At 41.5% G+C, this 16,954-nt stretch overlaps 2 protein-coding genes across 2 annotated transcripts in view; one reads left to right on the top strand and one right to left on the bottom strand.

Annotated features, from left to right (window-relative positions):
• Positions 1 to 12,635, top strand: part of TBCA (tubulin folding cofactor A) — a 204,867-nt gene extending 192,232 nt beyond the window's left edge. The window contains exon 5 of the mRNA XM_063295551.1: positions 12,626 to 12,635. The gene's annotated coding sequence lies outside the window, so the exon portion shown is untranslated. The remainder of the gene's footprint in view (positions 1 to 12,625) is intronic.
• PDE8B (phosphodiesterase 8B) overlaps positions 1 to 16,954 on the bottom strand; it is a 65,528-nt gene that overhangs the window by 12,603 nt on the left and 35,971 nt on the right. Inside the window, exons 6-15 of the mRNA XM_063295552.1 lie at positions 14,551 to 14,639; positions 13,339 to 13,417; positions 12,842 to 12,982; positions 12,349 to 12,437; positions 9,451 to 9,511; positions 8,457 to 8,508; positions 7,193 to 7,270; positions 6,079 to 6,155; positions 5,498 to 5,662; positions 4,796 to 4,841 (exon numbers count right to left, since the gene is read on the bottom strand). Coding sequence (XP_063151622.1) covers positions 4,796 to 4,841; positions 5,498 to 5,662; positions 6,079 to 6,155; positions 7,193 to 7,270; positions 8,457 to 8,508; positions 9,451 to 9,511; positions 12,349 to 12,437; positions 12,842 to 12,982; positions 13,339 to 13,417; positions 14,551 to 14,639 — 877 coding nt within the window. The remainder of the gene's footprint in view (positions 1 to 4,795; positions 4,842 to 5,497; positions 5,663 to 6,078; positions 6,156 to 7,192; positions 7,271 to 8,456; positions 8,509 to 9,450; positions 9,512 to 12,348; positions 12,438 to 12,841; positions 12,983 to 13,338; positions 13,418 to 14,550; positions 14,640 to 16,954) is intronic.

Below are 16,954 nucleotides of genomic sequence, written 5' to 3'. Positions count from 1 at the left end.
GAAGCAAAAATGGAATCCCTGGAGTGTTTGTTAAAGAACCTGTCCATGTTGATGGAGAGACAAGGGAGACGAGGGGAGGATACCCATCAGCAGCCTTCTCCCATACCTCTCCCGAGGCCAGCGGCTGATCGGGGATGGAAGCCTGCCAGGGGTGGGTCCGCGCCGTGCAGAGCCTGGCCTTCCATATCCCCACTGCGCAGGGCTAGGCCTTCCGTCACTTGGAGTGACAGCCCCCAGGTGGCTGCAGGACTGGGTCCAACCAGGGGAGGAGTGAGAGACTTTTCAGTAAAATTTAATGGAGACCCGACGAGGCTGTCATTCTTTCTGACCAATGCCAAGTTATATGAGGTAATTTGGTGCATGCTTCCCCACAGGGGAATCCAAAATTAACCCCATTGCCACCAAGCTCAAGGGTAGAGCAGCAGACTGGTACATCCAACTACATGATGCTGATTCCGCTGCTCTAGATAGCTTCGATGATTTAAAGGAGCTCTCCCAAGGCCAGATGTTGGTGGCTGATTATGCGTTAGAATTTAAGGCACTAGCTGGCAAAATCACTGATTGGTCAGAGTCAACCCTGATCGAATACTTTAAAGAGGGCCTTTACAGAGACATTCTGAGGTGTGCATTGGGTAGAGATGGCCCCACCTCACTATATGACTGGATTTGCTTGGCTGGGAAGGCTGAGAATGCCCGATATATTTTTTTACAAACCCGTAAACCCGAGAGAGCTCACCCGACTGCCAGAGGCCCCAGGAGTGAAGCTACAGCTGTTAAACGAAGCCCCAAGCCTTGGGACGAAGAGAGGGAGTGCCGCTATGCCGGGGATCAGTGTCTTCATTGTGGGAAGGAGGGGCACCACGCAGCTGAATGCCCGAGTGGAAGAGCTGAGTCCAAGCAGGGGAAACTGCCAGCCAAGTCACCACCAACCACACGTAAAATGACAACAGCGAAGGGAGCAATAGAGGCTGAGGATTTGGTGTATTTCTTGGAGGAATCAGAAGGCGAAATAAAGGAACCAGCAGGAAACTCCAGCTGCCTGCTGTGAAGGGCGCCAGTGAGCAGGAGGAGGAGGATGGGTGCGAGGACTCTATAGTGAGTGATGATTGCCTCACTTTGATGTTGAAAGTGAAACTAGCAGCCCAAACGAAATCTACCGAAGTCTGGGCTTTGGTTGACTCTGGATGTTCCAGGTGTTTGATTCATCCCAATCTAGTCATGGCATTGGACCTTCCAAGCTTCCCTCTAAAACACCCATTAATATTCACCCAGCTGGATGGCTCGGAAGCTGGGGGGGGGGGCGGTCCAGCCACTCATTTCACTGGGCTGTGACAATGCAAGTGGGCAGCCACCTAGAGACTTTAAAGTTTGTGGTAGCCCCAGCAGGAAGCCCTCCAGTAATATTGGGCATGGCCTGGCTGAAACATCGAAATTCTTATATAAATTGGGAGCACAGGACTGTGACTTTCAAAGATGGATTTTACAATGGCCCCACAGAAGTAGTGGCCACCTGAGCCAGAGTTTGCAAGGTGGGGGTCAGCCAGGCACTTCCTGTACTGCCAGGGCTGGAGGAGCTGCCTCATCAATATCGTGAGTTTGCAGATGTATTTGGGGAGATGGAGGCAGATCAGTTACCCCCTCACTGGAAGACTGACTGTGCCATTGAATTGGTCCCAGACACACAATTGCCCAAGCCAAAAATTTACCCTATGACCCAAAAGGAGTTGGATGCTCTGAGGGACTTTATCGATAAGAATTTGGCGTGCGGCTCTATTGAGTCTGCCAACTCCCCGGTGGGGGCACCGGTATTATTCAGAGAAAAAAAGATGGCATGCTGAGACTTTGCATGGACTACCAAGGGTTAAATGGGGTTTCCATCATGAACAAATACCCTCTCCCTCTCATGAAGGACATGTTGGCTCACCTCTCCAAAGGAAAAATCTTTTCCAAATTAGTTCTGTGAGAGGCATACTTTATATTCGTATAAAGGAAGGGGATGAGTGGAAAACTGCTTTTAATTGCCCATTGGGATCATTCCAATACAAAGTCCTCCCTTTTGGGCTAGCGGGAGCATCCAGAGTGTTCATGCAATTAATCAATGAAGTACTACATGACCATCTGCTTAAAGGGGTGTTGGTCTACTTGGATTATGTTTTGATTTACACCGAAACAGAGGAAGAGCCTGAACGCCTTCTGAGGCAGGTCCTGAGCAAGCTTAGGGAGGCAAAGCTCTATGCAAAACTGTCTAAATGTGAATTCCATAAAACACAGCTCGACTACCTTGGCTATAGAGTCTCTGTATGGGGCATTGAGATGGATCCAGCCAAAATACAAGCAATTTTGGCTTGGGAACGACCTCGTACTAGAAGGCAATTACAAAATTTTCTGGGATTCAGCAATTTCTACAGACAGTTCATTCCGGGGTTCATGGAGATAGTGCGGCCTCTAACTGACTTATTAAAAACAAAGGGGCAAGGCAAAACCTAAAAAGTAAAAAATCCAGAGGCTGTGCTGCACTGGACTGACAATTGCCAGGCTGCATTTAAGAAACTCAAACTGCTTTTTACAGCTGAGCCTATCTTGCAGCACCCAGATCCTGATCACCCCTTTGTCATGCAAGTGGATGCTTCTGACACCTCCATTGGGGCTATTTTGTTACAAAAGGACCCTGAAAACAAATTGCGACCCTGTGCTTATTTGTCCAAGAAATTCTCTGATGCTGAGCGACGCTGGCATGTTTGGTAAAAGGAAGCTTTTGCTTTTAAGGCAGCTCTAGAGACTTGGCGCCACCTACTGGACAGTGCCAAATTTCCTTTTGAGGTGTGGATGGATCATAGAAACTTAGAAGCACCCCGCACACCTCACCAACTTAGCCCTAAGCAAATTCATTGGGCTCAGTTTTTCAGCCATTTTAATTTCCAGTTAAAGTACCTCCCAGGGCAGAAAAACTTTCTAGCTGATGCTCTTTCTCATCTCCCTCAACATGCTGGACAGCTAGCTGACATTTTTGACACACTTGGTTGCAATCTCATAGAGACAAAGTAACTTTTGATGATGGCTTATGCTGGGTGGAACATAGACTCTGGCCGTTTGGGATTTGTCAAAACTTTGCACCTAATTCGTCAGCAGTTTTGGCGGCCCACACTTTGCAGTGATGTAAAGGAATATGTGGCCACTTGTCCTATGTGTGCCATGTCTAAACGTAAAGAAGGCAAGCCACAGGGACTGTTACAAAAGGTGGCTGACCCCAAGAGAGCCTAGGGGCAGACCTCTATGGATTTTATTGTAGATTTACCCCCCAGCCAAAAGAAAACAGTCATTTGGGTGGTTAAAGACTTTTTCTCAAAGCAGGCTCATTTTATCCCTTGTGCTTCGTTGCCAACTGCCCCACAATTGGCCAAGCTCTTCTTACATCATATCTACAGGTTACACGGTAGCCCCTCCTGCTTAATTTCTGATCGCGGAACACAGTTTACTTCTCAATTTTGGAAATCATTTTTGAAGTTGATTGGCACCAAGCAGGCTCTGTCAACTACTTTGCATCCTCAAATGGATGGTTCAACTGAGATTCTTAATGCTACCTTAGAGCAGTTCCTTAGAGTTTACATTAACTACCATCAGGATGATTGGGTTGACTTACTCCCATTTGCTGAAGTGGCATATAAATGCTGTGCACCAAAGTACTGGGAAAACCCCTTTTCAAGTTGTTAATGGACATGACTTTGTACCTATTCCAGAACTACCCCAGCCTTCCTCCCCTTCTGGCTCAGCGGCTGACTGGGGGACCCGCATTTCACACGCATGGCCAGTCATTCAACAAGCCTTGGCTGACGCCCAGGCTGCCTATAAAACACAGGCCAACCGGCACTGTTCCCCTGCTAATGACTTTAAAGTTGGAGATAAAGTTTATCTGTCCACCAAATATATCAGATCCTCCCAACCATCCAAAAAGTTGGCTCCCAAATTTATTGGGCCCTTTCCTATCATTGACAGCATTAATACTGTGGCTGTGAAGCTTCAACTCCCTCATAATTTAAAACACCTCCATCTTGTCTTTCATTGCAGTTCGCTGAAACATTTTCGTGCCTCGCACTGCTGGCACCCGTCTCCACCCCCCCTTCCAATCATGATTGATGGACACCAGCATTTTGAGTTAAAGGACACTGGATTCCAGAAAGCTTCGAGGCTCCCTGCAATATCTCGTCCACTGGAAACATTTCCCTCACCCTGAATGGGTGCCTGCTCGGCACGTTAATGCTCCTGACTTAATTACCCGCTTTCATCTTGCCTATCCTGACAAGCCGCATATTTAGCTTCTTGCTTATTATTAACCTTTCCTTTTTAAGTTTTCTTTTTCCAGGGGGGCAGTATGTCATGGTTACTGTTCCAATGTTCCTGAAAAACATCGTAACAGGTTTCCATGCCATGGGGCTGACATGAGTTGCTGTACAGGAGGGGGCTGCTCCTGTTCCTTGTACCAGGCTGCAATGCAAGGAATGAAGAATGAGGAATGCATGTTTGGGTTATCTCACCCTGTCAAGGACGCTTCCCGCAGACCGGCAGGAACCGTTAGGGGTACCTGGGGCATGGAATTGTACTGACTTTGGGGGGAGCGATTGGGAGTTGCTTGGGGATTTATTGGGAGACATCCCACACTTTTACTATTCTCAGCTTTGCTTGTGATCCTGCATACTATTCATTATTAAATCAGATATCCATGAAAGCCCTGTATGAGTCTGATGGTGATTTTGAATAGGCAATCATTACAAGCAGAGAGTTTAATATGAAAACTTACTTTTAGAAAATATGTACTCATTTCCTGACAGTTTTTTCAAGCCATCCTGAAATAAGGAAAAAATAAGAGTTAAAACACAGCATTCCATATACCAAGGGAAAAAAGAGGAAACTACATTTCAATAAATGTTATAGTTAAACAGCAAAATAAGGATATTGCTAATATGTACTCTATGTGATATAAATGTTATGCTATAAATGATCATAAAAGTGTCTATATGTCTATATAAATTTCCTACATAACCTGCAAAATGCAGTACAACCTGAATCCTATCCAATATTTAATGAGTACAGTTTTATTTATTCAAGAGCTGGCACAGAAGATACTGAGTTTTCAATAAAAAATGAGGAAGTAACAAACAATTTCTTCTAAAACACTTTCCAGCATTCATAAAAGTAAGATTTGGGTTTATCAAATTTTCATCGCAAATCTTAGCTCACGGATTTCATGAAAGGCTATTCTTACAAGTAATCAAAAGAGGCATCTCATGACATTCTATTCTCCTTATGGGTGATAATCCAGAACTGTTTCCTCCTACAATTATTATGGCCAATTGTTTTTATACACTTCTTTTTATTATGTCTTTAATGGAGGAGGAGAACAGCAAAAGGACCCCTTGCTTGACTTGTTCATGTGACCCTGGATTCCAGCCACCAATTCTACTAGTGAAACTGGTGATGTGATTTATGTCTCTTTACTCACAGTCATCAGACCTCCGACAAGATCACTAGTATGAGGGTCATCATCTTTCATTCCTAACTGTGGAGAATAAAGTTCTGTTGTTCGTAAGATTTCCAACACTCTATCCAAGGCCTCTGCTACAGTCACAGGGCTATTCTCTTGAGCTGAATTGATTATATTAATAACCTGTAGTATAACAAATAGAAAAGAAATAACAAAGTCATTGTTGCTTTCAATCCACTATATTTTAAAAATCTGTATGAACTATTGAGTTATCATGTAAAAGAGTTGTCAGTTGAATAAAGGAGTTGGCTTTTTAAATGATTAACTAATTCTTCAATCAATTAAATTAAAATATAATTGCGTATTATCAAAATTCACCATAAATGATTTTGGGAGATATTTGAAAGAAGTGCAAAACAGCCAACAATACAGAAATAGAAACTCTTATTTATAGTAAATACCATCCTTGCTATTCGGATACACCATCTATACGTGACATGAATTCATATTTCAATAGGCATGTATAAGAATAGATGTGCTCATTTTTTTGAAAAGGATTGTTGATGTATAAAATGATATTAGAAAGTCTTGCCTCATACCTTTGTAATTGGAGCTTCTATTGTCATGGAATGGATTCTTGCTATAGATGAATATCGATGATTCTGTAAACTTGGTGCTGCATTAAACAGAAAAGAATTGGGCTCTTTAAAAAAGATAGTTTTAATAATCTACTTTCTTCTAGGTAAAGGTAAAGGTTTCCCTTGACATTAAGTCCAGTCGTGTCCGACTCTAGGGGCAGTGCTCATCTCCGTTTCAAAGCTGAAGAGCCGGTGTTTGTCCATAGACAGTTCCGTGGTCATGTGGCCGGCATGACTACACGGAACGCCGTTACCTGCCCACCGAAGTGGTACCTATTAATCTACTCACATTTGCATGTTTTCGAACTGCTAGGTTGGCAGGAGCTGGGACTAGCAACGGGAGCTCACCCCGTCACGCGGATTCGAACCGCCAACCTTCCAATCGGCAAGCTCAGCAGCTCAGCGGTTTAACCCGCAGTGCCACCGCGTCCCTATACTTTCTTCTACGCTGCATTATTTTAAATTAGGTGGGTCCAAATAATAAGATACGTTCTTACATTTATGTTGCACATACAGGTAGCCCTTGCTTACCGACTGCTTGTGCAGTGACTATTCAAAGTTACTACATTGCTGAAAAAGGAGATTTACAATCAGTCCTTGAAGTTGCAGCAGTTGCAGCATCCCTGCGGTCACGTGACTGCCATTTGCAACCTTCACTGCCAGCTTCCAACAAGCAAAGTCAATGGGGAAGCCAGCAGGAAGTCGCAAGTCGCAGTCACATGATGTCTCACTCAACAACCATGGGTGATTCACTTAATGACCACAGCCAGAACTGATGTTGTAAGTTGAGCGTGGTCACATGTTTCACTTTATGACTGCATCACTTAGCAATGGAGTTGCCAGTCCCAATTGTGGTCAGTAACTGAGCATTACCTGTATGATTAGAGAGTAAGAAATTGTCTATTTTTCCCATTGTTCAAACTTATTCTGCCTCTTCTTGCTATTCAATAGCCTAGATAGTTGGAAACAGGTTATAATAAAATATTAGATCAAATGCCATTCACTTAAATCATCAATTGCTATTCCTTTTAACACAGAGCTCTGAATAATATCTCTGGTGCATTTCATTTCTTACCATCACTGCTTCGAGAAGTTATTGATTTAACATCAATGGATTCTTTCCTCCTGTTCTTGCATCTGAAGGAGTGAGAATCTGTAAATGTTAGAGGAAGGTATTTAAAAAGGGACAGAATTTATTTTCACAGCCACATTTTGTCCCCATATTAAGCGACTGACTTTTAACTTGTCTCCCAAATACAGTTCAGAAATTTAAAAATGAACACTTCCACAACTAGAAGGGGAAGGATAACACAAAATAGAGAAACCAACTTCTTTAATTTCCCTGTTTCAAAACCAGTTTTTATTATTGCTTTACTATATGCTAAACTTGATTTGATTTAAAGATAATGTGCTGCTAAAACTAAAAAAAAACTATAACTGGGAATACATTAAGCCCATGAGTTTGTACATGTATTATTTTATAAGTATCTTCTTCCCCAAATGAATGGTATTTCGCCGCGATATGTATGTATGTATGTATGTATAGCATTTATATGGCCACCCGTTTCACACAAGTGAGTCTGAGAAGCTTACAGGATTAAAAACAAACAAACCTCCCAAACATAACCTCCCTGAGGCCCAATAAACAATTAACTATTAAATATCCTTTCTAGCTGAGCTCATCTTCAACCTGACCCAAATGTCTGGGGGAATAGCCAGGTCTTCAATGTCTTGGGAAAAGCTAAGAAGGTTGGGGCCATCTGAATCTTGGGGGGGATGCTGTTCCACAGAGCAGGTGCAGCCACTGAGAAGGCATGACTCCGGGGTCCAACGAGATGACATTGTTTAACAGAAGGGGTCTTGAGCATGCCCTCTGTACTAGATCTGGTGAGGCAGGCAGAAACAATAGGAGAAAGGTGGTCCTGCAAGCAGCCTGGTCCTATGCCATACAAGCATAATCTCTACCCTTCTCTTAATGTCAATCTTTTAATGCCATATTCTTCTATTTTCTTGCAATATTATGTCACAACTTATTTTTAATACCATATTCTTCCATTTTATTGCATAGGATGATAATTACATTTTTCAGTCTATTCAAACATGCATGGACTGAACAGACTGATTAGCTTGAGGATCTCTTCATACATCATGGAGGCAGTCTGCTAAAGAGCTCATAATTTGCTACGTGAAGAGTTTAAACTACTTCTAGATTTCACAGACAGAACTTCCACTCCAGGATCAACTGCATCCGCATGAGTGCCACAATATATGAAGCATCCTTCAGCCTAATAGGAAGACTGGTTCTGATTCTTCAAATAATAGAAAGACCATTTTCTAACCTGACTGAAACTGGTCTCCTGCACACTTTTCATCATGATGTGGCCTGTAGGTCTTGTGTTATATGAAAAAAGAAATACAAAAGAGACATATAAACTTCTGCCGGAATGGCCAGATAGACCATACCAAACTTGGATAGTATTAACTTCATTTAGCTTTTTTTTAATGGCTTAGCAAGACATCTCCATTCTTACTCATAGTATATTGTGTGGGTTAATTTAGTAACCAGTTTAAATCTATTGTATGAACTCAGCCAACTAAATGTTAACACACAGGCAATCCTCATGTCATGGTTCTCTGTACTGACTGTCCCTTAACCTTCTTAGTCAGAAAAAGTTGAAGGCAGCCAAAGACAACTTTTCAGACAGCTGCAGCATGGAGGTGCTCAGGTGCTTGGGGAGTTGACTGTGTCATCTATCAGCTTTCTTGATGGGATGTCAGAGGAAGTTAAGTTATGGTTAGATATTAAAGCAATGTTTCTCAACCTTGGCAACTTTAAGATGTGTGGACTTCCCCAGCCAACCATGCTATTCTGGGAGCTGAACTACACACATCTTAAAGTTGCCAAAGTTGAGAAACACTGGACCAAAGGTTTCCCACATCTACTGTATACTCTGCTTGTGCTTACATCATATTTCTATATCTCCTGTTAAAAACTTTAACCAGCTTTTCTCTCTGCATAGCTACCTCCCCATTATGTTGGATTAGAATGATTATAATGCTATAATTTGAATTACCATAACTCTCTGCCGCAATCTGATTCAAAACAGAGATTTTTGAATAACCTCATTAGCTCTATATGATAAGACACAGGAGAGGCCTCTAAAATAAATGCAAATCATCTTGCCTGAGCAACAAAAGTTGACTCTCATAAGATACATTTTATGATAATGTGACTTGACATTTATATTTTAAATAATATGTCATTTAAGACTTTGGAAACAGCCAGTTGTTATTAAGAAGGTGACAAACAATTGTACAAAGGGAAAATCATACCTGTTTGTTGCTATCATTGCTGCAACACAGTTTTTTGATAGACACAAAATGTCGAATTTTTCTATGAATATAAAAAATAATCTGCTATTATTAAATGCAGTATTTATTGGTGATTAATTATGCATTATTAATAAAGCAAAAATCTAGTTCCAACAAGTTTATTTCAATGCTATATTTATTACTTATGGCAGTTATTGAGGTCATCCTATAAAATACTCATAAATTATAATTGGCACAGGTTAATATTGGTGTGAGATAAAAGCCTACTTAGCAGGATTCTGGATCAAAAACACAAGATGCTAATGCTCCAGCAGAATCCTGTGCATGTAGATCAACTGATTTTAACAAAACTCTGTCTAGGACTGCAACTGAAACTTCCAACATCTCAGTGAATGAGATATATGTGTCATGTTCCCCGTTACGATGAGTGCTTTACATCGTAACGTTTCACATGCCTTTCACTGACGCAGGGTTGGGGGGTGCAGTTAGGCATTGTTGCGCTGGACCGCTTATCTGCTTTCTAGGTTTGGAATGTGTTTGGGCTACGCTTTGGTTTCAAGGTTTTCTTCCCAGGCGATTAGCACTGTCCGTTGCCAGCACCTGGGGATAAGGGAGTTTGAACTGGTTGGGTGAAGGGAGTGGTTTCGTTCGCACGGAGGGTTTTTAGTTTGTAATTCGCGCGCTTTTGTTCATTCTCAGCTTTCTCTGTATTTGCATACTAATCCTTCAATAAATCAGATTTCATAAAGTTACACTTGTGAGTCTGGTTCAGTTAGGTTAGGCAATCATTACAATATGATTCTTGATTTATATAAAGTTTGTAATATGCCTAAGATAATCAAATCCTTAACTTCCACCCAACTGCTATTTTAATTTAACAGAAGGCATTGGACATTCCAGTTTAATCTTTTATAAATTCACAGATGAGCAGAGACTAGAATTCACAGTTATCGCATTTGACAAAAGTACCTGGGAATTTTAAGTATTTTCAGACCAGTATTGCCATTCTTTCTGCTTTTTTTTCCTCAGAAACTTTCGTTGTTATATGCTAACTGCATCCTCCTATATATTCAATGCAATTTGCCAAAACTGGTTGGAAATGAGTGAGGCTTGAGTTTTAATTGTTCAGTTCATGGATTTTGAGATAATGAAAGAGCAACATTTGATTCTTTTCTACAGGAAATGAGAAGATAAAACTAACAAGCTACATCATGGATGGCAAAATTTGTCAGCTGGGTTCTGCTGCAACTTATCCTCCCAGCCTTTTGAAGAACCAGAGGAGGCCACCTGGCAAGAGGTGAAGCAGAAGAAGCAGGGTTAAATTGTTTCACCCCTTTGGGGGATGGGGTTTAAGGGTGGAGATGGTGGTAGGAAGCCCCTATAACTAAACTGCTCTGATTTCCACCTTAAATGAGTGAGTGAACGAATAAATGAAAATCCAAAACTAATATTACTCAGATTTAGTTATTTTGTCAATGTAAGAGTACCAGGAAGCAGAAAGGGGATCCTGGAGTTCCAAATGCAACCTACTGTCCAGTCCAGATTATGAGATGGCCAGGCAGGATTACTTAAAATTCTTTTATTAACTATTTACAATAATAAAATCCTCAATAAGTAAGCAACACAATAGATCAGGTCCACCCAGGCAGAGGAGGAAAACTAGGCAAGACTACAGGATCAGGATCTGATGGAAACTGAGGCAACATAGCTAGGCAGAACTCAGCTAGACCCCTCAATGAGGCAGCAAGACCTGGAGAGGCAATTGCACGTGGCAAGATGGAGACTGGAGATGCTGGGCTCAATCTTGGCACAGAGGCTAGGCAAGGCCTGATTGGTTCTGTAAGGCAGGACTTGGTTCTGGAGGTGATACAGGACTCAACTGAAGCAGCAAGGCAAGAGGTAGAACTCGGAGTGGTACTAGAGTGGACTGGAGCTGCGAGGCAAGGCTTGGATCCGAAAATGAGGCAGGATTTAACTGGAATGGAAGGACGAGGTGAGGAACTAGACATGGAGCTAGGCTGGACTGGAACGACAAAACTGGACTTGGGAGCAGAGGCAAGACTGGGCATAACTGAGACGGCGAGACTAGACTGGGAACTGGAAGCAAGGCTGGGTTGGGCTGGAGTGGAGTGGCAAGACAAGACTTGGAGCTGGAATTCTGGCTGGACTTGACTGGATCTGCACAACGAGGCTTGATGCTGAAGCCAGGATAGAGTGTGGCTGAAACAACAAGGCGAGGCTGGGAGCTGAAAGCAAAGCTGAGATCTGCTGGACTGGCGAGGCAGTCGGAGCAACTGGCGAGAGAGGCAGTCCCACAATGTTGGAAGAAGCTGGCTCTGATTCCACAATGGCTACAGACGAGGCTTCTGAATCTGGTAAGGACTCTTCTGCTGATACGAGTTCGAAGGATCGGTTGTCTCCGGCAGCTTGCTCAGTGAGCACTTGCCTTTTAACGCGTTCCTTTCCATGCCTTTTCCCTTCTGCAGCCAATCGGGCTGCCTTCTGATTCGCGCGCTTCTCTGCTCTCCTGTCTTGCGCACTGATTGGAGGTTTCAAATCCTCCTCTGGATTTTGCCCAATCAGCACTTGCACTTTCTCCCACTCTGCTGAGTCACTTTGGGTATCTGTTTCCCTGATTCCTACCAGATAAGTTTCGTTTTCTTCAGACTGTTCAGGATAAGTTTCATTTTTGGAGTCTGATTCAGACTCAAACCTCACACCTTCAGGACATGTGTTACCTATCCCTGAGCTGGGTTTAAAAAAATAAGAAAGCGTGTCAACTGAGCCAGATTCTAGGGGCAACCTTATCACCTATAAATGTGATAAATAAATAAATAAATAAATAAACCTGGTACAAGTCACTTATTTGTTAATGCACTTTTTCATTAACACACTTACCCTCCTTGGCCCATCACAGGTGTTATCTTCACATGCTGTTGGATGCTATCACCTGATTTCCTTCGTGCATAATAAACGCCTTGCCATTCCTAAACAAGTCAAGTGAAACCAACACTCAACGAAGTATCCAATATGCCTTATTAAAAATAATAAAGTCTGCTGCAGTCTTTCCCTATGTGAGATCCTCCAAGTTGCCATCCAGTCTTTCCCAGTCAGGTGCTCCTCTGATGCTTTCATGCAGCATTCCATACTCACATATGGTACCATACATACAGAGAGTCCCAGAGATATAAGGGGCCATTGACAGCACTGGGTCCAACCTTGCGATCTGAATAGGAATCCAAATTAAAGCATCCATGGCAAATCACTGTCCAGTCTCTGCCTAACCCGCTCCAGTAAAGGAGAATCCACATTGCAGTGATTTTTCATATTTAGGTTGTAACCAATCAATCCCATTAAAGAATGCAAAAAGCAAAGAGTAATTATCACCTACTTTTCCTCTTTTGATGCATGTGTTGATTGTATCCAACAGGTCTGCGTGGTTTTTGTCACTTTTTGGAAGTTCTGTAAGCTCCTTCCCTATTAACTCTCCCTTCTGATAGCCCATCATCTGTTCAAAGGCTGGGTTAACATACTGTAAAAAAATAAAATGAAATGAAAAGTATATGAGCAAGTACAGAAAAATTACAAAGCAAATTTTGATAAATTTCATATCCTGTTTGCATATTCCCAGTAAGGGAAAACGTCCTAGCAAATACCTCAATTGGAAAGTAACCTACTCTATGTATTCATTCGGTGCAAATGCACCAGTAGAAGATGGGTCAAAAATAAAACACCGAAAACTTTGCATGCTACCTCCCCATACAAATAATATCTAAACAGAATATATACCTGTATGTATATACTACAGGCACAAGTGGTGATTCTTTCCTTTAATAGTTTAAAGTGAAATGGATAAATAAATTTTCCAAGGAAAGCTTTTTTCCATACCTGAATGACATGATCTTCACTAGTTATTTCTACAGCTTCATGACAGTGTTCTAGTGCAGTGAATACTGAATTACAAGCTCTGTAATTAATAAGTTGAGACTGTTACAATCTATGATGGAACAATTCAGGATGCTATAACTGCTTGATTCCTATGCAGATTCATGGAAATATGTCACCTTCCTGTAAAAATATACTTCTTTTTAGAAGATATTAGTTTACTATTAAACTATGCAACATTGATGTTAATGTATGAATGATACACTGTACCTTACTGTTGCAGTAATATAAAGAGATCATATTTCCTAAATAAAATTACAACGGCTACATATTTTGGGGGAAGAAAGAAAACTGAAGGACATGGACTCAACACAATTGTTCAGGATGTTTCCTCAGACGTGTTAATTATGCATGTTTTTATTTATGTCACAGTTTGCATCTTGCATAAAGATGGAGATCCAGTCTACCTTTGCCAACAGATGCAACTCAACACAAAGTGGCACTTTGTGGGGAAAATGTCCTGGCTAGGAAAGTTTAGAGTTCCACATGGTACAGTAAAACAGCAGGAGGCAACCCATGACCTACAAGTTATGGGTAATCTAAACCTCTTTATGCGTCCACCTGAGGTTGTACCACTGAGATTTGGTGTTGATCACAGAGGCAAACCTTTCTACTGATTTTCCAAATAAAAATACATTGAAAAAGATATGCAAACCTCTGGACAGACTTAGCACACCTAAAACAAAACGATACTGTAAAGCCATAACAAAACTCAATCCATCCAAAGGCATAAAAAGGCACTCCCAAAACATTAATTTAGTGTCTCCTGAGTTGCTGGTCTTTTGTAAAAGGTAATTCTTGCCATTAAGAAATTGCCTGATCCAGAGATAAAGAGCATGCATGGGCATGGAAGTACCATAATTTAGACGAGTCTTGAGAGACTCTTGGATAAAGAGAAAATTCCTAATGCAAAATCTATCTCATAAGTTATTCTTGAAAGACAGTGAATTAGTTATGTGAGCTTAAAAAAATTTCAGCTTTGTTTATTTAGGCAACGAGAAACCTACAATTCAAGAGTCAGAAAAGTTATTCTTGATACATAAATACCCAGCATCAGCGATACGAAGACATGAGCAGAGTTGTCTCAGTATAATACTAGGAGTCTGCTTCTTGCACTAACCCAGGAGATGAATGGTAACAGATGTGTTTACGTACCGTAGTTTGAACTGTGATCGCACCTCACCATGTTCTATTTGAATCAATTCATTGTAACAAGCAATGATGTTGCTGTTCTCCAAAAATCTCTGGCGGGGGAAGAAAACAAAAGTAGATGTTACTGATTATATTAATTTACTTCTACAATAATCTATCTACTGATGGGTTAAGCAACGAATACTTTTAGCTCGCAAAACCCCAAACTGGAGGGAATACAATTCTAGATAGAGAAAGCACGTAGGGGTTGGCTCCTGAATTTTTTCCAACCCCTTATAATAGCAGTGCTTTGAGTCTTATGACCCAGAAAAAGGAGGAGTCTTAGAATCAGGCATTAACAACATTCGGAGATGTGGCCCAACTGCATCTCCCACCACAGTGCGTTTGGGCTTTTTTTCCCCTACAGCTGCCAGCCATATCCAGTGGGTGTCACAGCAGGCATAACTAATCACTGAAACACCAATTTATGCAAATGTGAATGAGTTTCCTGGATGTTCTTTATTTTACCAGTGGGATTTTTGTGGAGACAAAAGCATTTCTGTATTAGAGGCTGGTGCCTGACTTTATAGCATGCCAACTTCATTTTTTAATTTAAAGTATTTTTTAAAATGGTGGGGCAAGAAATGTGGGAGATTACATTAGTGCTCTTTGATGTCATGTTGCCTACCCTGTGCTCTAATAAGGGAGGCCAGGAACCTGATACTATCTAAATGTATTGATTTTACAGCTCTTAGAATTAGGGTCTGTCACACTGGCTTGCAATTCTGGAAGTAATGTTTCCATTTGGGTAAGGTGGCTACCAGACTGGGAAAGCTAGACCAGGGTATAGCTTCTCTCAGTGCAGTACAAAATATTAATAAACATGTTCAAGGATATAATAATTACCAAGGGAGAACAAACTGTCTTTGGTGTATAAGAAACTTGAATAACTAGAAGTTATTGCATGCATCCATCTTCTTTATTTATAAAATAATAAGCTGCCAGTGTAAGGTAAGTGTATGTATGTGTGCCTCCAAATCAGTGTTGACTCCTGGTAACTGCCTGGACAATCCCTGCAGTTTTCTTGGCAAGGTTTTTTCAGAATTGGCTTGCCCTTGCCTCCTTCCTAGGGCTGAGAGAGAGTGACCCAGTTGGCTTCGTGCCTACAGTGGGACTAGAACTCACAATCTCCTGCTTCTAGCCTGATGCCTTAACTACTACACCAAAACAGCTCTAAGGTAAGTGTAAAGGTAAAGGTTTCCCTTGACATTAAGTCCAGTCGTGTCCGACTCTAGGGGGCGGTGCTCATCTCCATTTCAAAGCCGTTTGTCCGTAGATACTTCCGTGGTCATGTGGCCGGCATGACTACACGGAACGCCATTACCTGCCGGCCGAAGCGGTACCTATTAATCTACTCACATTTGCATGTTTTCAAACTGCTAGGTTGGCAGGAGCTGGGACTAGCAACGGGAGCTCATCCCGTCACGCGGATTCGAACCGCCGACCTTCCGGTTGGCAAGCTCAGCAGCTCAGCGGTTTAACCCGCAGCGCCACCACATCCCTCTAAGGTAAGTGTATAACAGTTTAATTAGACAAAACCAGGGAGGCATTTCCTAACAGAAATTAGTAACTTGCACGTAACAAGGATGTTTACTAATACAGAATATCTGTTCATAGCACAACTCAATTGATAGGAAACTTCAAACAAGCACTATTTTGATTAACACATGAAATAACAAAAGAAAGCTGTGTTGCGAATCTCAGGCATACAGTAATGCATGAAAACTGCAGTTTTAAGAGACTTCAAACATCATTGACATTCCTGAATAGCAAGAGGGAAATAAAGACAAAAAAAAAAAAATCATAGCCAAAATGATTATGGTTTCCTGTTATTTCCAAGATTCCATTTTGTGCCCATTGATACTAATGGATTTTTGCCAGTGAAACTGCTCATTGTAGTAATACACAAGTGAAAAAAGAAGGCTTCTTTTAAGAGAACACATGACTTTAGATGAATCTCAGCTACTTTCTGATGTTACTTACCCTGAATAAGAACAAACAGCCCCAGGGTCAACATACAAGCCTTAGAAGAAATTTCAAAGGCACACAATGAAAGAAATGTAACATTAAAAGCATGCCACATGTTCTTTTTTCTTTTTTGTCTTGGAAAAATATCAATGTTTGTGTCATAATTGTAGCCTCCACCAAACTACTCTGTATAATTTGCATGTACAAATGACAGATGCACCCCAGGAACAGTATTGTCTGAAAGCAAGCAACATCATCATTAATAGAAATCACTTCTATGTGGACATGCTTTGAACCTGTTGGATTGGCATCCATTATTCACGTCTTTGTTACATCACAACTGGTCTACTGTAATGTGCTCTTGGTAAAGATACTCTTAAAATATGTCTGGAAGGTTTGG

The sequence above is a fragment of the Candoia aspera genome, chromosome 2, assembly GCF_035149785.1.
Source record: "Candoia aspera isolate rCanAsp1 chromosome 2, rCanAsp1.hap2, whole genome shotgun sequence".
Classification (NCBI taxonomy): Eukaryota; Metazoa; Chordata; class Lepidosauria; order Squamata; family Boidae; genus Candoia; species Candoia aspera.
This window is presented reverse-complemented; position numbering and strand designations above follow the sequence as displayed.